This window comes from Hylobates moloch, unplaced genomic scaffold, assembly GCF_009828535.3.
Source record: "Hylobates moloch isolate HMO894 unplaced genomic scaffold, HMol_V3 SCAFFOLD_16, whole genome shotgun sequence".
Taxonomy (NCBI): domain Eukaryota; kingdom Metazoa; phylum Chordata; class Mammalia; order Primates; family Hylobatidae; genus Hylobates; species Hylobates moloch.
The window spans coordinates 61,074,314-61,094,604 of record NW_026652291.1 but is presented as its reverse complement, the minus strand read 5'-3'; the positions used below and the strand labels follow the sequence as shown (position 1 = coordinate 61,094,604).

At 47.8% G+C, this 20,291-nt stretch overlaps 2 protein-coding genes across 6 annotated transcripts in view; one reads left to right on the top strand and one right to left on the bottom strand.

The window, feature by feature from the left end:
• Window positions 1-1,927: 1,927 nt before the first annotated feature.
• Window positions 1,928-10,952, bottom strand: DCAF11 (DDB1 and CUL4 associated factor 11). Of its 4 annotated transcripts, none has more exons than XM_032180068.2 (15): window positions 10,618-10,952; window positions 10,187-10,529; window positions 8,871-8,943; window positions 8,522-8,649; window positions 8,182-8,246; window positions 7,759-7,859; window positions 7,380-7,526; window positions 7,110-7,164; window positions 6,699-6,767; window positions 6,298-6,355; window positions 6,018-6,203; window positions 4,926-5,079; window positions 4,400-4,552; window positions 2,868-2,974; window positions 1,928-2,770 (listed from the first exon to the last, which is right to left on the bottom strand). In XM_032180068.2, exons 2-15 carry the CDS (start codon window positions 10,316-10,318, stop codon window positions 2,636-2,638), a joined length of 1,563 nt encoding a protein of 520 aa, XP_032035959.1. In that variant the 5' UTR covers window positions 10,319-10,529; window positions 10,618-10,952; the 3' UTR covers window positions 1,928-2,635. The 4 variants fall into 4 exon arrangements, with proteins under 4 accessions (XP_032035959.1, XP_032035957.1, XP_032035962.1 ...); XM_032180066.2 differs by having other exon boundaries at window positions 8,871-8,998; window positions 10,164-10,529; window positions 10,618-10,951; XM_032180071.2 differs by having other exon boundaries at window positions 8,871-8,998; window positions 10,618-10,951.
• A 95-nt stretch (window positions 10,953-11,047) lies between these two features.
• The window catches only part of NRL (neural retina leucine zipper), a 35,788-nt gene continuing 26,544 nt past the window's right edge, over window positions 11,048-20,291 (top strand). Inside the window, exon 1 of one of the 2 annotated variants that reach the window (XM_032180080.2) lies at window positions 11,048-11,188. The gene's annotated coding sequence lies outside the window, so the exon portion shown is untranslated. The remainder of the gene's footprint in view (window positions 11,189-20,291) is intronic. The other variant, XM_032180079.2, reaches the window with a different exon arrangement.

The window sequence follows — 20,291 nt, the reverse complement described above, 5'->3', positions numbered from 1 at the left end:
TATTCTGCTGTGCTCTATAAATAAAACAACAAAACCTGCATGACAGCACATATGTTTGCAGCATGGATTACAGAATATTTTAAGCTCGCTGTTAAGATCTACTCCTCAGAAATAAAGATTCCTTTCAAAATATTACTGCTCATTGACAATGCACCTGGTCACCTACAAACTCTGGAGATGTACAGGGAGACTAATGTTTTCATGCCTGCTAACACAACATCCATTCTGTAGCCCATGGATCAAGGAGTAATTTTGACTTGCAAGTTTTACTCTTTAAGAAATACATTTCGAACCCCATCTCTACAAAAAATAACAAAAACGAGCTGGATGTGGTGGTGTGTGCTGGTAGTCCCAGCTACTTGGGAGGCTGAAGCGGGAGGATCGCTTGAGTCCAGGGGAGGCAGAGGCTGCAGTGAGCTGAGATCGCACCACTGCGCCTGAGTGACAGAGCAAGACCCTATCTCAAGAAAAAAAAAAAGCATTTCGTAAGACTGCAGCTGCCAGAGCGATTCCTCTGATAGCTGTAGACAAAGTCAATTGAAAACCTTCTGGAAAGGATTCACCATTCCAGATGCCATTATGAACATTCACGGCTAGGCACATAGGCACAGTAGCTTATGCCTATAATCCCAGCACTTTGGGAGGCTGAAGTGGGAGGATTGCTTGAGCCCAGGAGTTTGAGAATAGCTTGTGCAACAGGACGAAACCCCATCTCTACAGAAAACACAAAAATTAGCCAGGTGTAGTGGTGGGCATCTCTAGTCTCAGCTACTCAGGAGGCTGAGGTGGAGGCCTGCTTGAACCAGAAGAGGTCCAGGCTGCAGTGAGCTGAGATCATGCCAGTGCACTCCAGCTTGGGTGACAGAGCGAGACCCTGTCTCAAAAAAACAAAAAACAAAACAAAATTTTTTTTTTTCCAGACGGAGTCTCACCCTGTGGCTCAGGCTGGAGTGCAGAGGTGTGATCTCAGCTCACTGCAACCTCCGCCTCCCAGGTTCAAGCGATTCTCCTGCCTCAGCCTCCTGAGTAGCTGGGACTACAGGCACCTGCCACCACACCTGGCTAATTTTTGTATTTTTAGTAGAGATGGGGTTCCACCATGTTGGCCAGGCTGGTCTCAAACACCTGACTTAAGGTGATCCACCTATCTTGGCCTCCCAAAATGCCAGGATTACAGGTGTGAACCACCGTGCCCGGCCTACTTTTTATATTTTTTGTAGAGATGGGGTTTTGCCATGTTGCCCAGGCTGGTCTCAAACTCCTGGGCTCAAGTGATCCATCAGCTTTGGCTTCCCAAAGTGCTAGGATTACAGGTGTGAGCCACCACGCCTAGCTTGTTTATTCTTTTAAAACTGCCTATTTTGCCATGAAATAGGTACCCCTGCGTGAAAGCCTGTGAACACCCCTGGATGTGTGTACCTTCGTTTAAAAACTGCCTTAGAGGGCGTGGAATGTCATCAGGGAAGATCTATTCAGAGCTGGGTGTGAGCTCTAGCACTCTCCCTGACCATTGGTTTGCTCTGGGCTATAAGGTTCTGAGTGTGAGGTGCCCACTGGGGCCTGGCGTCAGGGCCGACTTGCTTCTCTCAGGCTCTGCGTTCATGGGCTACCTCTTCCAAAGACTGCACAGCTGCAGGCCCGGCCTCAGAGCAGAGGTGATATGGGTATTACCAGGCTCTAATAGAAAGTGTGCTCTCTCGATATCTACTTGCAGGGAAGCTTCTGAAGTTGGTGAGGGAGCACCTATTGCAAGGCTCAGTGAACAAATGGTTTTGGTATTTCCCTTTTTCATGGGCCACCAGAAGGGTATTTTCTCCTACACAGGATCGCATCTGAAGACTCTGTTGAAACTGTGTTTTCCTGAAGTGAGAAGATGAAAGACCTCAGATAGGAAAAACAGAGAGAGACAGAGAGACAGACACTGAGCCAGGTTCCCACACAGTTTATTGAGGGAGCCAAAGCCAGTGAGAGGACGAAGGAGTCCTACTTCAACCTACTTCCTTAAAGCTGTGTGCCTCCAGCATGAAGGGACCTTCCCCGAGGGCAGGGCCTGCCCTATGAGGGGCCACATGAAGCCTTGCGGAGACTCCTGCCTCTCATACCACAGCCTGTCCTACCCTAAAGACCCAGACATGACAGCAAACATAATCCCCACCCCAGGAGGGTGCTAAGGAAACACCCTTACCCATGCCCCTCCCCTAGAGACCTCAGGAAGAAAGGCCAGGACACCTGTCCTGTGATTGGCCAGTTGAATCCTCAACATGAAGACCTGGCAGGCCTGGCTGACAGGTCTGTTCAGATGTGGCCTCAGGCGTCTACTCTAGGATCCAACCCCTAACATTCAAACATGATTAAAAACACCCAGGACACTTCTCTTGCTGGCAGAGGCCACACCCCAGATAATGGCAGTCCTGCCAAACTCTGGCCAGAGATAGGGACCCAAGCTGACTGAGTGTGAGCACGTAAGGAGACCACTCTGCCCCATGGGGAGGATCTTCCAGGGCTCAGCTGAGGCTCAGAGCCCAGGCTTATGTTTCTCCAGTGATTCCTCCAAACATTCCCCACAAGGGAGAAAGGGAGGAGGAGGCAGAGAGCTTATCAAGAGGTTCACCCTATATGGGGCTGGAGGTCGGATCTACTGGGGTGAGGAAAAGGCTGTAGAGGATTGGGGCACTGGGGCAGGGGCGCTGGCACATTCCTCAGATTCTGGCATGTCATCCTGGAAGTACTCAGCCTGGCGGTACTGCCACAGACGCAGGTTCCCGTCCCACTGCAGGGCAGAGGGTGGCAAGTAGTCAGGACGTGCTGCCCCCACCCAAGTCCAAGCCCCAGACATGTGCCAGCACCCCCAACCCTTGCAACCTCACCGAACTGCTGACAATCTTCTCTTCAAAGGGGTGCCAACTGACGTCACGCACACAGGCCTTGTGGTTGGTCAGCTTCTTCACAATGTGGCCACTTAGAAGGTCGTACACTGTCCAGGACAGGCAAGAGTGGAGAGGGAGCACCACAAGACCACTAAACTATCCCTCACCTCCCTGTGAGTAGCACCACTGACCTGCCTGTCAGGCAACTTCCCATGTTCCCATGGGAGCAAAGCCCACACCAGAAGACTGTGTTATTTTTGCTTCTATCCCTGTTCTTTTCCATACCTTGGGTTGAGGGTATGGTTTAGTGGTGTGGGTATTTCTGGCCCTCAGCTAAATTTCATAGGGGCTACGGTTAAGAAAATGCAGTGGCTTTAAAGATTTTAGTAAGATACGGAAGGCACCACAAAAGTGAACAATGAGCTGTCTGGGGGTGTGTGTACCTGCTGCACCTTATCTGGACAGGGTGCATCTTTCTTTTGTCATGGGACATGAGTGTCTCTCTAGGGACAGCACTGCCTTAGGCTCCTTGTATTTGTAGCTGTACTTCTGTTTTTTTTCTTTTCTTTTCTTTTCTTTTTTTTTGAGACGGAGTCTCGCTCTCGTTGCCCAGGCTAGAGTGCCGTAGCGTGATTTCAGCTCACAGTAACCTCTGCCTCCTGGGTTCAAGTGATTCTCCTGCCTTGGCCTCCCAAGTAGCTTGTGATTACCGGCGCCTGCCACCATGCCTGGCTAAATTTTGTATTTTTAATAGAGATGGGGCTTCACCATGTTGGCCAGCCTGGTCTCAAACCCCTGACCTCAGGTGATCCACCCGCCTCAGCCTCCCAAAGTGCTGGGATTACAGGTGTGAGCCACCGTGCCCGACCTTTTTTTTTGAGACAGTTTCTCACTCTGTCACCCAGGCTGAAGTGCAGTGGCACAATCATGGCTCACTGCAGTCTCGACCTCCTGGGCTCAGGTGATTCTCCCACCCTAGCCTCCCAAGTACCTGGGACTACAGGCCTGTGCCACCACGTCCAGCCATTTTTTGTAGAGACGAGGTTTCTCCATGTTGCCCTGGCTGGTCTCAAACTCCTGGGCTCAAGCGATCTGCCCTCATTGACCTCCCAAAGCACTGGGGTTACAGGCATGAGCCACTGCGCCCAGCTTATTTCGTTCTGTGCTTTTCTGCTTCAGCGACTGCATGTCCCTTTACTACTTGCTACCATCTTCCTGTGTCATTTTGTCTCTGTTCCCTCCTACCTTTCATCTGCAACCTCTTTCTTGACTGGCTGAAAAACAGAACCAACTATATTTTTGGCAAAATATAATTATTTACTGTCTAGAATTCTATGTTCCTTTTCTTAATTTAAAACACTGAAAAATAGAATGGTTTCTATTTCTCTGTTTAAGCCTCCAGGCTAAGTTTGATTTTACCTGTAGCTGTCACTGGGCTAAAATTTTTAAGGTGGTCACTGGTCGTTATAGGTGGAATGGCAAGGAGTCATTCCTGCCCTTCCTGAGGCCCCCTGTTCTGACACAATCCTTACCAACCACTTTGCCGGTGGAGCAGCCACTGTAGATGAACTGCTGGCCGGTGCTATGAATGGGGGAGAACCGGCAGCGGATGAGGGTGTGCAGCACTCCGTGGCCCCGGTAGGTCATCAAGGAGCTGTCCCCTGGGAGCTTCAGCTTCCGCCAGGCTGGGCAGGGATGCAGAGTAAGCCCTAAGTTAGGAAATCTGCTTTGGGATTGTTTCGTACCACCAGTCCTGAGCAAGGTTCAATGCCCAGAGACAAATGCCTTTCCAACCTTCAAGTGGTGGCTCTTTCTCCACCTAATAGTCAGTGGACAGTCTCCAATATGGCCTTGCTGGTTAATCATTACACTCAAATACTGTTGTATTGGTTGATTCTGAGTGACCCCCACCCAGGCCCCAATCCTAGGAACCTCTGGCCATTCCATCCACGATTTAGCAAATAAAGAGTTAATGCCTGGCAAAGAGGGCTGAGGGGGAGGTCCTCCAGGGCTCCCAGGCTACAGACAAATCCACTGTGCCTATACTTCCAGTCTCACCTTTTTTGGGCACTTGCTGCCAGCGATAGTCCCAGTTTTGCTGTGTGGCAGCCTGGCGTGAGGCTTCCATGCCTTCCCGGCTGGAAAAGCGTCGGATATCCCAGAGTTTGATGGTCTGGTCTTTAGAGTTGGAGATCAGATACCGGGCATCACCCTATGAATCCAAAGGTGGACAGTGAAGCATCAGAGCTTGCAAATGTCGGCGCCTGTTAGTCTAGTTCCCGTTCTCTAGTTGAGCAGAACTCTGGCCTCTGGATTTACTTGCCTCTTTTCATCCAAGTGAACTCATTTCCAGTGTTCTGCCTCAGATCCTACCACCTGGCTAGGTTTTCCTTTCCTTGCCCAGGGTACTGGCTGGCTTTCCTATTCTAGCCTGAATCAGATTGTCTTCCATTTTTCCTTTTTTAATTTTTAATTTTTTTTTTTTTTTTTTTCAGATGGAGTCTTGCTCTGTCACCCAGGCTGGAGTGTAGTGGTGCAATCTCAGCTCACTGCAAACTCCATCTCCTGGGTTCACACCATTCTCCTGCCTCAGCCTCTTGAGTAGATGTGACTACAGGCACCTGCCACCACACCCAGCTAATTTTTTTGTATTTTTAGTAGAGACAGGGTTTCACCATGTTAGCCAGGATGGTCTCTATCTCCTGACCTCGTGATCCGCCCGCCTCGGCCTCCCAAAGTGCTAGGATTACAGCGTGAGCCACGGCACCTGGCCTTAGTTTTTTGTTGTTGTTGTTTTTTTAAATAAAGAGATGAGGTCTCACTAGGTTTCACAGGCTGGTCTGGAACTCCTGAGCTCAAGTGATCCTCCCACCTCGGCCTCTCAAAGTGCTAGGATTACAGGTGTGAGCCGCCGCACCTGACTGGTCTTCCATTTTTCTTGTACAAAAAGCCCTGCCCTGCTCCTTGAGGACTGGTGAGTACAGATGGAATTCATGTTCCCTGGCTTGAGCCCCTTCCCTAAACTCCAACTTTTACAAATCTTGGTTAATAAGGAGCTTGTCAAATTCCCACACCAGTCCGCTTTCATGCTTTCCTGGGGCATGAAAGAACCTTAGTGGCCTGGCTGTACAGTCCTGCCTTCTGGCCCACCTTGCTGTCAATGAAGGTGATGCCATCCTGGTGTCCAGCCAGTGCACCCACAGGCTTGGGGTCATCCTCCCGCATGGTGCGTCGATCCCACACTTTGCAGATGGCATCGTCTCCCCCAGAGAACAGGATTTGGGAGCTTATATCAGCAAAGGCCACTGCATTCACATCATCCTCATGGGACTCAATCTAGGCGAAAAGGAGGCCAAGATATAAGACCTCTTTCTAGGTCTTATAATAAGCCAAAAACCAAGAGGCAGAGGCTCTATCTCAGGAGCCATACCTGAAGGGTGCGCCGGTTCTGTTCTCGGTCAAAGACATATAGGCAGCCATCATTGGCCCTGAAAGGGAAGGGATAAAGGAGGGTCCTAGAGCCATGATCGAGAGGACCAATGTGGTATATGCTCTAGAGAGTTCCACTGAGAAATTCTGCTCTGGGTCAAGTCGTTTGCTCTTTTTATACAGGAAATGGGGGAAGAGTTAGCTGTGTTTCATGGAGGCTTGACACCTCCCATCTCGTGCTGGGGAAATGGAGAGCAAGGGGTGAAGCAACTTGTAAATCCTGACCTTGGAGAAGGTCTGGTTGTTCTCTGCAGTTGCCAGTGCCATCTGTGTACAGCAGAGCTCATCTCTGGCAGAACCTCCATCTTGTTATTGAGGGAAACATACCCCACAAGCACTTACCCTCCTAGTACTTCTCGTCCATCTGAGGAGACAGCAATGGAGAAGACAGCAAAGCGACGCTCATCTGGCCTAAAAGCAAAGAAGGAGCTGGGTTAAGTGGACTTCCCTTCAGCTTTTGTTAATCTATATAGAATCTGACAACAGTTGTAAGGCACATCCCCAGGGGAAAAAAGAAGTCTGGCTAACATGCACCACAATGCAGATGCTCAGTGAGAACCCAGAAATCACCCTGCAACCATCTATTTTACCCAGTACTCTGGCTGACAAGATGGTGCTTCCCTCCCACGAATGCACACAGACCCGCCAGTATACTTTTTCCCCTAAGCAGAACTTCCAACTCAAGAGGTTTGCTCCTGAAGAGCTTCCCTTGAGAAGTTTCTGATGAGTCTGACCAGAAAGGGAAGCCAGTACCTGAGATCCAGGGCAGTGTGTGTATCTCCCTCACCATAGATATTGCAGATATGAACTAAGAGAAGCAAGAAAAACAAGAATATTTCAGGGATGGGGGAAGGAGAGTGGAAGTGAAGCCAGGGAAGAGATCAAACAGGGGACAAGGGTACTGGAGCACTTTGGGAGTGATTTTCCCAAGACAAAGTGAGGGATCCTGGCTCAGAGGGGACAGGCACGTGGAAACCTCAGGTCCCAGGCTGGAGAGTCAGTGGAAGCCTGGTGCATACTCACTGTAATCAGACCAGCTGGAGTAGAGGAAGTGGTTCCCATCAGGGGTGAAGGCCACATCCAAGACGCTCCAGCCTACATCGCGGGCCTTGATGCTCTTGAATTTACGGAAACGGCCATACCGGCAGTCATACAGTCGGATTGTCTGGTCTGTTTAAGTAAAGATCAGGCAGAATTATGGGACACTTTCCTTGTAACTTTCCTAGGTTAGAAGTCTCCCACTCAGCGTACCTGTGGAGTCTTCCCTTTATCATGGGAAACATGCTCTGGCTAAGCATCCTTAAGCCAGGTCTGAGCTCCCCGTCTGTGGCTTTCTAGCCTCAGTCAGGGGGAACGTCCCATGTACCAGGAAAAGACAGTTTATAGGACAAGGGTCTGGTACCTTGGCAAGCAGACATGAATATTTGACCATCTTTGCTGTAGATGCCACAGAAAGCCTTCTGAGAGTAGCTATCAGTGAAGCCCAGATCATTGGGCAAGAAGCTAGGGAAGGAGAGAGAAAGTGAGGGTAAGGGGTGCTCAGGATAAGGAGTGTCCCAACTAGCAGAATCCTAACAGAGCTGGAATATCAGAACAGTCATTCTTCCCTTCTGGCTGTGAGTGCAACCCCGTCTTTCAACCATTCCACCATCCTCTAAATTTCTACAATGTTCTACACTTTTCTACTTTGTTTACTCTCAAAGTTTCAACCCCATTTAACCTAACCTTTAATATCTCTGAGGCTCCTTTAACACCTACCCCTTCAAAGTTTAGGAGATAAGACCTATCTGGCCCTTAGAGTCTCTTCACCAAGCCCCATACTCACTGAGATATCACTCGAGACTGTTCTCCAAGGGAGAAGCTTCCCCGGTGGCAGAGGCCCCGTTCTCTCTAAATGGAAGGGATTGGGGAATATTGCTAGCAGAAATAGAGGGCCACTTCAGCCATATTAAGCCCCCTCCTCCAAAGATATTGCTCTTGTTATAGAAATGGATACAACACATCATAGTCTGTCCCACAGAACTCTGATGGAGGCTGGTTAACTCTCCAGCCCCAGCCCTTGAGGCTTCTTCCTTGGAAAGTTGACTTCCTTTTTCTCTGGGGCTGGCAGAGCTTCTGGCTGCTTTGGCAGGCCTGCTGCCAGGCTGGGAGGTGGAGAGGCCTACCTGGTGCAACATTCCAGGAAAGCTGTGCTTCTGGGCGGCCCGCCTAAGCCCCAGCTGCCCTGTGGCCAGTTCCACTTGTGTCTTGATCTCATTGCATTCCAGCTCCCGGGTGTCAGGGGTAGCATCCACTGTGAGTACCAAGGAGAAGTTTCATCCTAGGTCTTCCAGCCTCAGAGAACAGTTAGCAGAACTGTACCCAAGCCCACCCCTGTGGCTGAATATACTGGGGCTGTAAGGACTCCTTATTCCTTAAATTATTGTACCTTCTTTCGATGTAACCTATCATTCAAAATATCACTAAAAGGTTTTCTAGTAAAAGTCTTCCAACATTAGGGACTTTTCCTCTTACCAGGTGGGTTGTATCGATCCCCAAGACGACCATCCCAAGCTCTGTCATTCTCTTCCTCTGAGTCCAAGAGGGCCTGAATGAATTGTAAATTTGCTGCACCTCCTCCCTGCACCAACCTCACTTGGCCTCTGTGGAGAGACCCCCCATTATAAAGGAGGGGACTTCTTCCCCCAAACCAACCAAATTCAGAGTCAATGGTTATCTAGCTCTTAGACCACTTGGTACTCATTTTGAGGTTTGAGGCTGACTAGATCTTGGCTGTTATTTTTGGTCTCCTATAAAACACAGTAGGAAAGTGAGTCTTACTCTTACAGCAAGAGCAAGACCAACATGCTGTGGATATGACCTACTAAGTTGACCTCCCAGCAAGCTCAACATTCTAACATCATTTCCTTAGAGCAAGACCAATACGCTGTGGACATGACCTACTAAGTTGACCTCCCAAGGAGCTAAACATTCTCACAGCATTTCCTTCTGAGCCTCTGCCTGAGAAGTCCACCACAGAAGGCAATATTCTAAGCTGGGTGCGGTGGTGTGTGCAACTGTAGTCTTAGCTACCTGGGAGGCAAGGATTGCTTGAGCCCAGGAGTTGCAGGCTGTGGTGTGCACTTGATCACACCTGTGAATAGCCTTTTCTCCAGACTGGGGAACACAGTGAGCCCTGTCTATGTCTACTAAAACCAACACAAAACACAAACAAAAAAGAATACAATATTCTGAAGGGACCCCCAAGCTCATCTTCTCCTCAAAGAGCCATAAGCAAAGAAAGAAAGCCAGCTGCACTCTTTTCCAGTCAATTCCAGGTGGTCTCTCCCTTCAAGGCATTCTTTCCTCAAGAACAGGTTAGAGTCAGGGCAAATTAAACTTGTTTTTCAAGTAAATCGAAGTGGCCTCATATCATGTGTCAACTGCCTTACTAAAAAGTTCAACACTCCCTTCCCATCTCTTCACCCCTTACATCACTCCTTTCCCACCAGGACCCCCCCCCCCTTTTTTTTTCCAAGCTTACTTGGAAAATAGATTATATTTGTGTAGTCTCAGAGAGAGGCTCCCTTGAATAGCCCCTCAAACACATGAGCAGGTCCTCTTGGTGACCCTCCCTAGGTAAGAACCACTCTTACTGGGTATGGAGCTGAGTGCCATGGGTGCCCAGCAGGGAAACGCTGTTCCGCTCAAACAGAACAGCTGCCCTGAGCGAATCCCATTTCCTAACCTCTGTAATTTTCCTGCCTGGAGTTGGGATCAAGGCACTGTGGTAGCACCTGGTGGGGGTCACACCAGAGGGTAAGTTACCTGCGGAGGAGATAGGCCAGTACCTGGGCCAGATCCACATCTTCATCCTCTTCTTCCTCTTCCTCACTCCGACGCAGGCCAGCCCCTCTTCGGGGCAAGCCCTCGGAGGGGTCTCCGGACCCGGATCCTGCACTGCTGCTGTTCCGTGATCCCATCTTCTGGTCACAGCATCCTTAGGTCCTGTGCGGGGGCTCCTCCTGTCACCTCCTTGGGTTTGGTGAAAGCAAAGCGTGCTCTAGAAATACCAGGGTCTCCTGAGACGGTAGTAGCTATCTCTAGGAGGGTGACCCTTTCTCGGGGCTGAGATCCCTTTTCTTTAGCCTATGCCAACTACCAAGGCGTCATGAACACAAACGTTCCCCAATCCTGTGAAGCAAAGAAAGCAAGAGTGAACCGTAGTGCGCTACCCTAGCCCACCAACTGAAGAAAGATTTGTTTTCTACACCAAACTCACCTATCGAAGTCCCTGGACTGGGGAGCGGGAGGGGTGTTGGGCGGTGTTGGATTTCCAGGTAACCTCTCTGACCGACCAATCGAAATCCCTCGCGGAAGAAAGCGCTTCGCTAGCTTATCTCATCTAACCAATTAGAAGCCTTAGGACTCAAAGACCCTCGACGCCCCCACCTTATCGACCAATCAGAGCGCCCCTTACGAAAGCCGGCAGCAGTGACAGCCAATGAAAATAGAATTTGGCCTAACACCCCTCCTTCCTTGCCTCACGCCCACGTGGTGCGCCGGGGGTGTGTACGCCAAGAGGGGGAGGAAGCTGAGAAGCACCTCCCACTGAAGCCGGCGGTTACCGCCCCACGCGAGATCACCCACCAGCCAGGAGCGGTCGCAGGACCCGCAGCAGCGCGAGGCCTTGTTTACACCGACTGCCGCCACTGCGTTGGCCAACCGCTTCTCCGTCACGCGCCTCGCTCGTCACGCATCTCGCAGCTTCCCGGCCGGCGGGCTGCAAACGTCACACGACGGCCCCGCCCCCTTGGCCAGCCAACTGGACAACGGAGCACGATGATTGATAGGTAGGCGGGAAAATGCGCGAGGGGCCTGAGGGGAGGAGAAAGTGCGCACCCAAGGAAGGCTGTTAGCTCTTGTTGGGGAGGAGTAAGTGGGAACTGGCAGCTTCCTGGATCAGACGTAATGGCTGAGAGGCGGGGCTTAAAAAAGAAACGATTGGTGGTTCGCTACCTAGAAGTGTTTTGGCAAGGGATACAATTTACTGTCTGTCCCTAAAGATCATTTGGCATCGCACTTTTCAGACAGTGCCCAAGGGCCTCCTCTTTCTCGCCACTGCTTCCCCTGTCCAGCTGGAGCCGTTCTTCTGTCGCTGGCCGCAGCTCCAGTCGGTTCTGCCCTAAAGGGTGCCCGGCGTCCCAGTAGGCCTCCACACCGTCCTTCCGGGCTTAGCTTTTGGAAGCCTTGCTCTTGGGACGGTCCCCTTTTAGACCTCCCTTTATCCGGTCGGGCAATTTTTTAAGACAATCCCTGGCTTTCCGCTGCGGTCTTTGCAGACGTTCCCTAATACACGCGTCTTTCTTTCAAAGCTTTTCCGGTTCCGCTGTCCCCTTAGACGCTCCCTTGGCCCTCCGGGATTTGTAGACCTTCCCTAGACCGTCTGTCCTCGCGGTCCCTCTCCGCACCCGGCCGCGGGTCCAGGGTGCGCGCGCGCCGCCTCCTGCCCTCTCCTGCGGGTTTATGAGTAACAAGCCTGAGTCCAAGGCCGGGGCTTGCCACATCTCTGATCCTCGCCCTGGCTGGGTGGGGACGTGTCGGTTGAATGACCTTGCTGTCTCGAGCTCAGAGGCCCAGGGTCCGAGCTGAACTTCAGTCCTTGCAGCCTGCACTTCCTTGGGAAAGCTGCGAGCTTCCCTCCGCCCGCTCCTGAGGGCAGGGATGGGAGCGAGGGCTCGTGGCCTTCTTGGGCCCTCCTGGGGCCTCTCCCAGTGAGGGCGAGGGTTTGGCCAGCTTTCGGGCAACGTCTCCTAGTCTCCAGACCCGGAGACCTGAGCTTGTCACCAGGGCTAGCTTTGATGGGCTCTGCGCTTAGAAGGGTCCTGAATACTTGCAATGTTCTAGTGTTAACGGTCTTGAAATTATTAGTAATTTTAAAGCAAGTGCCTGGCATTTTCATCTTGCAGTAGGCTCCACTGATTATGTAGGCGGTCTGCTGGGCGCCCATCCTCTATTGCCAGATTACTTACTACTATCTGTGCTTTAACGTTTATTGAGACTTTAGGATTCCGTGGTTTCTGGGTTATCTAGCCTGGAAAATCGGGATCTTTATTTATTGATTGATTTTACCTGCGTTCTCTCAGAATGTGACGGAATCATTTTTTTAAAAAATTGGCCGGGCGCGGTGGCTCACGCCTGTAATCCCAGCACTTTGGGAGGCCAAGGCGGGTGGATCACCTGAGGTCAAGAGTTCGAGACCAGCCTGGCCAACACGGTGAAACTCCATCACTTAAAAAAAAAAAAAAAAAAAAAAGCCGGGTGTGGTGGCATGCGCCTGTAATGCCAGCCACTCGAGAGGCTGAGGCAAGAGAATCGCTTGAACCCGGGAGGCGGAGGTTGCATTGAGCCGAGATCATGCCACTGCACTCCAGACTGGGCTACAAGAGCGAAACTCCGTCACACACACACACAAAAAACAACAATCAACCAACCAAACAAAAAAACACCTATGCCTCTTCCGCTAGTTGATCTGCTGAAGAATCCTCCTCTAACAGCATTTAGTGCTTAACCCACAAGTGAGCTGGGCGCAGTGGCTCACGACTGTAATTCTAGCACTGTGGGAGGCTGAGGAGGAGGATCATTTGTGGCCAGGAGTTCAAGGCCAGCCTGGGCAACATAGATCCAGTCTACAAAAAGAAAAAAAAATAGCTGGCCATCGTGGCGCGTGCCTATGGTCCCAACTTACTTGGGAAGGATGAGGAGGGAATCTTGAGCCCATGAGGTGGAGGCTGCAGTGAGCCATGATTGCTCCACTGTACTGCAGCCTGGGGGTAGAGCTAAAGCCTGTCTCTACAGAAAGAAAATCAACAAATGGCTCACTATTGTTCGTTGTTTCAAATACAAACTTCCAAACCTGTTTGTCTATTTTTAGTAACCTCATTTTTTGATACTTCTGCCAAGCAAATATGCCAATAAATACCTTGTTTATTTTTACCTCTGCACCTTCCCAGGAGAATTTCTTATCTGAGGGAAGCTGTCTTTACAAAACTGCCTTCCTCACAGCCTTGCACTTTGACCCAGTAATACTGCTTCCAGAAATCTAGCCCGGACACGCATAAAAACTTATGTTCTACATAGCAGTGATTGATAAAAGTGGAACACTGGAAACAAAGACCTAAATATCTTGCAATATGGGATTGGTTAAATAAATTATGGTCCATGTAGTATAGACACAGAAATACCAGGTAGCTATTAAAATGGTGTTGTAGTCTTCAATTTTTTTTTAAGGTACCTATTCCTGGTATAGGTTTGTTGTAGCCTTCTATTTTTATACCATGGGAAATTGTGCAAACTACATTGTCAAGTTAAAAAAAAAAATCATTTCTTCTGGTGACATGTAATAGATGCAAAAACGATGTGGTTTCAGTTTTTCATTAAAAAGTATAATAGGTGTGGTAGCTCACACCTGTAATCCCGGTACTTTGGGAGGCTGAGGCAGGCAGCTCGCTTGACCACAGGAATTTGAGATCAGCCTGGGCAACGTGATGAAACCCCGAAAATACAAAAAAAAATTGAGCTGGGCCTGTAGTCTTGGCTACCCAGGATGCTGAGGTGGAAGGATCACCTGAGTCTGGTCAAGGCTGCAGTGAGCCATGATTGCGCCACTGCACTTCATCCAGCCTGGGCGAGAATGAGACCCTGTCTCAAAGAAAAAAAAAAAAGTTTAATAATACCCAGCTCATTACATCATTAAACAAAGTGGAGAAGGCTTGCATGAACCAGTGACAAAGGTGTAGCTTCTACAAAGAATTATGATTAATACAGCTGTAGCACCTGAGGTCCAGAAAAACGAACAAAAAACTTCTGTTAAACTTATCTCTTTAACAATTCATTTTTTGATTCTCTTTTCTCTTCTCCTTCTTACAAATTAGTTTAAACCTGAATAAAATCTTCTAATTCAAGCTTTTGTAATATGGAACTTGTACATTATTGAATAAAACATTTAAAAGTCATGGTAAATGTTAAAATAACTGAGGTTTTATGATTAAAATGAGTCCTCCACATCAAATGGAAAAGAATATAAGATTCATCACTGGATTCATTGATTAATTTTTTTGCGTATAAAAGATTTTTTTTTTTTTTTTTTGAGATGGAGTCTTGCTCTGTCGCCCAGGCTGGAGTGCAGTGGCCCGATCTCAGCTCACTGCAAGCTCCGCCTCCCAGGTTCATGCTATTCTCCTGCCTCAGCCTCCCGAGTACCTGGGACTACAGGGGCCCACCACCACACCTGGCTAATTTTTTGTATTTTTCTTAGTAGGGACGGGGTTTCACCACGTTAGCCAGGATGGTCTCGATCTCCTGACCTCATGATCTGACTGCCTAGGCCTCCCAAAGTGCTGGGATTACAGGTGTGAGCCACCATGCCCGACTGCATGTAAAAGATTTTTAAGCCTATGAACTTGATTATCTCACTATGACCTGTAATGTTTTTCAAAATGTGTAAGAGCGTTTCTGTCTTAGGGTATACAATGTGTCTATTGAAATAAATAAAATGGCATATCTTTAAAAATAATTATGGTGAAGTCATTTTGATAGACTCAATTTTGCCTATGCTGTCTTGATTTTGAAATTTGGTACGTTGCTTGGTTACAGTTTGTGAAGCACTTTTCATTTGGGTAACCTCTACTCTCTCCAGTTGCACTTAAAGTCACTCAAAGCCACAGAGAGGTTTTTCTACCTTCAGCACCCATTTTAGGACAATTTCTGGTAATTGCTAAGTAAATGTCAGCTAGTTGACTTCCTGCCTGACCTGTCTTGGCCTCTTTCCTGCTCATTAGCATCTCCACTAGAGGGCAGGCTGGGCTGGTGAGGAGAGAAGGAAAGGAGCATTTTCATTCTCTAGCTAACTCTGTCCTCTCCTCTACTGCAGCCCCCAGCTTGGTGACCACACAGAGCTCCTGGGACAGTTCTGTTTTTGGAGGTGACTGATGCTCATGCATGTGTTTGAACATTGCCTTATAGTATTCTCTGTGTCGATGGAAATGGAGAGTGTGCTAATAATTTACCTAGGGACTTAAAATGTGTTGACTAGAAAGCCACTAAGTAATTATGGGATGTTCTAATACTCTCATGTCTTGTGTCTGTAAAAATCAGATTTTTCTGTGTGTAGAGTAGGAGCTAGAGATGTAATATAAGTAAATACCCTTTAGTGGCCCCAGGTAGTGGCTCACACCTGTAATCCCAGCACTTTGAGAGGCTGAGGCAGGTGGATTGCTTGAAACCAGGAGTTCAAGACCAGCCTGGGCAACATAGTGAGACCCCATCTCTAAAAGAAAAAAAAAATTAGCCAGGCGTGGTGGCTTGCACCTGTAGCTACTCGGGAGGCTGAGGCAAGAGGACCATTTGAGCCCAGGAATTCGAGGCTGCAGTGAGCTGTGATCACGCTACTGCATTACAGCCTGGGCAACAAAGCAAGACCGTGTTTCAAGAAAACACCAGAAAAACCTTTAGCCCTGATTTTGAATAGAACATATCAGTATGAGTTCATGAGGTTTTATCTTCTGTCGCTATCCACCAAAAAGATCTAGAAACAATGACCAATCCAATATCAATGAACACTCCTAGCATCCAGATTGTGGTCTTAAAATGCCATTTCCCCCTGAAAGAAGCCAGAGCTTCTTAGAGAAAAAGCTGATTCCAGGTTTGGGGAAGGAAATGAACATGATGAGCCTGGAGCAACTTATACCGGATAGCCGGGAAGCAAGGAGTATGTATCATGTCAAAAGGACTCAGCTCTTTTTGGCCTAGCTTCCATAGCCAAATGTGGGACAATTTGAACATTTAATAAGGTCAGTTTAATAAACACTAAGTATGTTTAAATCCATGAGTTCATAATGTTTGTGTGTAACTAACTGGTTACCTTTTCGAAGGATGATAGGAAATCAAATCATTATTTTGAAGATGGTAAATAAAGATAAAGAATTAAGCAGTTATCTTGCTGTTCCTATATAAACGATACCACAGGGTAATGAAATAGAAGTGTCCATTTTATAAAGTTATTGCAACTGTTATGACAACTCAAATATGGCTGTTTTGCAATCCCTAGTGAGTTAATGCATTTAGACACTGAACATCTGGGTCTGGATTCGTCAATGGGTAAATTGAAGGAAAAGAAAGGAATGGAGGGGGAATCTGTAGACTGATAGAGACTTGAAAGACATAGGAAAAAATTTTAAATGGGAGCAAGGTAAACTATAGTGTCTAAGGATCTACATTTAGGTGATCAAACTATAAAAAAATGCAAAGAAGTAATTATTACTCACCATAGTATCCACTATGGCAGGAAGGGGTGGCTATGATAGAGATGGGCAACAGAGTCGGGGTGGGGCGGGGCGGGGTTGGTGTCTGGCAAAGTTCTGTTTCTTTCCCTGGGTAATGTTCCAAAGGTGTTCACTTTATGATAGTTTATTCAGCCATACCTTTGTTTTAGATGGTTTTCTGTATGTGTGTTTTATTTTAAAATAAAAAGATTATAACGTGTTAACTATATTTTATCAGTTATCTGGAGCTGAAGGGCATGCAGCCCAATTTTATTCTAATTAATAAAAATAATTTTTAAGGCTAACACTTTCTTGTCCCTGTGCATTTAGATACCAAAAAGGTGCCTGGAACCCAAGTTCCCTGCCTCTTAGCTGGAGGGATTTATTTTTAAATCTATTTTCTTTCTCTCCTAGATTTTATTTACATTGCTCATGTTCCTTTTTAAACTGTAGAGTCAGCAATATGTAGTATACGCTTACAGGGCCTACTCTAATCATTATAAAGTGAAAAGGTGATGATAGCTAACATGTATTAAATGGTTATTTGGTACCAGGCATAGTTCTGAGTGCTTTATTCCACTGACTCTTTTAATCCTCCCAACAAGACTGTAAAGTGTAGGCATTTCCATTTTACAGATGAAGCAACTGAGAGGCACCTCTGGCTGGAGTCTACTATGTGTTTAATACCTGTGCTGTGCTGCTTCTGATGATATTCAGTTATCATATGCTATTTATGAAGCTAAGGATTTGGCTGTGTTTTATTATTATTTTTTAATTTTAAATTTTATTTATTTTATTATTATTTTTTTTGAGACAGAGTCTCACTCTGTCGCCCAGGCTGGAGTGCAGTGGCGTGATCTCAGCTCACTGCAAACTCAGCCTCCCGGGTTCAAGTGATTCTCCCGCCTCAGCTTCCTGAGTGGCTGGAATTACAGGCATGGGCCACCACGCCCGGCTAATTTTTGTATTTTTAGTAGAGATGGGGTTTCACCATGTTGGTCTGGCTGGTCTCAAACTGCTGACCTCAGGTGATCTGCCCACCTCGGCCTCCCAAAGTGTGAGCCACCGCGCCTGGCCGGCTGTGTTTTAAAGTACAATATACTCCATTGCTAACTTTATTCTAACCTCTGTTCCACTCTGACCTTTAGATTTTTACACATTCTGGCTGGTCACTGGCATTTCCTATGAGAACGCTTGGCGTTTCCTCTTCTACTTTTTTCCTTTGAGGGAGTTCCCAATAATTCCATTTTATTTGTTGAAGTTTGTTCCCTTTTTCTGGGTAAAGACTACCATACTACCCACCTTAGGTTATACATTCTCTCAGCCTGATCCAGATTGCACAAAAGTTATCCTAAGCTGATGCCCCTGACTCATGTGAGATCATTGCACTGTTTTCCTGATTACTGTCCAAAGTTGATTTCAGATGAATTTAGGCTAAGACCTTGCTACTCTAAACTGTAGTCCGCAGACCGGCAGCATCGGCATTACCCAGGAGCTTGTAAGGAAAACAAAATCTTGAGGCTACTACAGACTTGCTGAGTGACAATCTGCATTTTAACAAGATCTCCAGGTGATTCAAAGGCACTTTTAAGTTTGAGGAACACGGAATAGGGGACTTTTTATTTTTTTATTTTTTTTTGAGACGGAGTCTTGCTCTGTCCCCCAGGCTGGAGTGCAATGGCATGATCTTGGCTCACTGCAACCTCTGCCTCCTGAGTTCAAGTGATTCTCCTAAATAGCTGGGATTATAGGCACCTGCCATCATGCCTGGCTAATTTTTGTATTTTTGTAGAGGAGGAGTTTCACCATGTTGGCCAGGCTGGTCTTGAACTCCCGATCTCAGGTGATCCGCCCTCCTTGGCCTCCCAAAGTGCTGGGATTACAAGCATGAGCCACTGCGCCCTGCGGAATAGGTGACTTCTAAGGTCCTTGCAGTTCTAGATGTCTATACTACTATGAAAGACATGTCTTTGGAGTTTTATCACTTTAACCCTTAGCTCTATTGTTTACTAACTGTGAAGCTTTGGACAAATTACTTGACCTCTCTGTGCCTTTGTTACTTCATCTGTAAAATGGTAATTCCCCCAAAGGGTTATTAGGTATGTGCTTAGAACAGTGCCTTGTTGGGAATAGGCCCCCAAAATCTGGCCATAAACTGGCCCCAAAACTGGCCATAAAGAAAATCTCTGCAGCACTGTGACATGTTTGTGATGGCCATGTCATCCACGCTGGAAGGTTGTGGGTTTACTGGAATGAGGGCAAGGAACACCTGGCCCACCCAGGGTGGAAAACCGCTTAAAGGCGGTTCTTAAACCATGAACAATAGCATGAGTGATCTGTGCCTTAAGGACATGCTCCTGCTGCAGATAACTAGTCAGAGCCCATCCCTTTATTTCGGCCCATCCCTTTGTTTCCCTTACTTTTAGTTAATCTATAATCTATAAAAACAATGCTTATCACCGACTTGCTGTCAATAAATATGTGGGTAAATCTCTATTTGAGGCTCTCAGCTCTGAAGGCTGTGAGACCCCTGATTTCCCACTCCATACCTCTATATTTCTGTGTGCGTGTCTTTGATCCCTCTGGTGCCACTGGGTTAGGGTCTCCCTGACTGAGCGGCCTCGGCAAGCGGTGCCCATATGTGGGGGCTTGAATCCAGGTCGAAGGGTCGCCGGAGCGATGGTTGGAGAACGTGGAACTAAGCTGGAGGACGCCTGAGTACTCTTAAAACAGTCCCCGTGGTGAGTAAGAAGGGGAGCTCGGAAACATCGGGGTAACAATGGGACAAGTGTGGGCTGTGGTTCGTTCCACCTTGGAACCTTTTCACACTGATGATGAGGAAGAAGGAAAGTATAATGAAGTAACAGAGCAGGTTTGTTTGCCAGCTAAAGTGGCAAAGGAGGGAGAGGTTCATCCCTACCCTTCTGCACCCATCATTATTATTTTGAAGAAAAAGAGTGGCCTGACTCTCCAGATCTTTCTTTTCCGGAGGTCACTGGGTGAAAAGTAGTTGCCCCAGTGACTGTTCAAGCAGTGCCTCGAGCGACCGCTCTCAGTTCTATTCAGGCAGGAATTCAGCAAGCTAGACGAGAGGGTGATTTAGAGGCTTTGGCAGTTGCCTGTTAGAATACAACCAGCAGATCAACATTATAGCTACATTTGAGCCTTTTCCTTTTAAATTACTCAAAGAATTTAAACAAGCTATTAATCAGTATGGACCAGGTTCTCCTTTTGTTTTTTTTTGTTTTTTTGTTTTTTTTTGAGACGGAGTCTGGCTCTGTCGCCCAGGCTGGAGTGCAGTGGCGTGCTCTCAGCTCACTGCAAGCTCCGCCTCCCAGGTTCACGCCATTCTCCTGCCTCAGCATCTCCGAGTAGCTGGGACTACAGGCGCCCGCCACCACGCCCGGCTAATTTTTTTGTATTTTTAGTAGAGATGGGGTTTCACCGTGGTCTCGATCTCCTGACCTTGTGATCCGCCCGCCTCGGCCTCCCAAAGTGCTGGGATTACAAGTGTGAGCCACCGCGCCCGGCCAGGTTCTCCTTTTGTAATAAGACTGTTAAAGAATATTGCTGTTTCCAGTCGGATGATTCCTACTGACTGGGATGCTCTTACTCGAGCTTGTCTTAACTCCTG

What these genes read in the sequence shown, in the direction of transcription:
- DCAF11 (XM_032180066.2), bottom strand. Translation starts at nt 10,318, where the DNA reads ATGGGATCACGGAACAGCAGCAGTGCAGGATCCGGGTCCGGAGACCCC. An exon ending in TCACCTTCATTGACAGCAAG is followed by an intron (nt 5,080 to 6,017) that starts GTGGGCCAGAAG and finishes TTGGATTCATAG; the next exon opens with GGTGATGCCCGGTATCTGAT. An exon ending in GCAGCAAGTGCCCAAAAAAG is followed by an intron (nt 4,553 to 4,925) that starts GTGAGACTGGAA and finishes ATCCCTGCCCAG; the next exon opens with CCTGGCGGAAGCTGAAGCTC.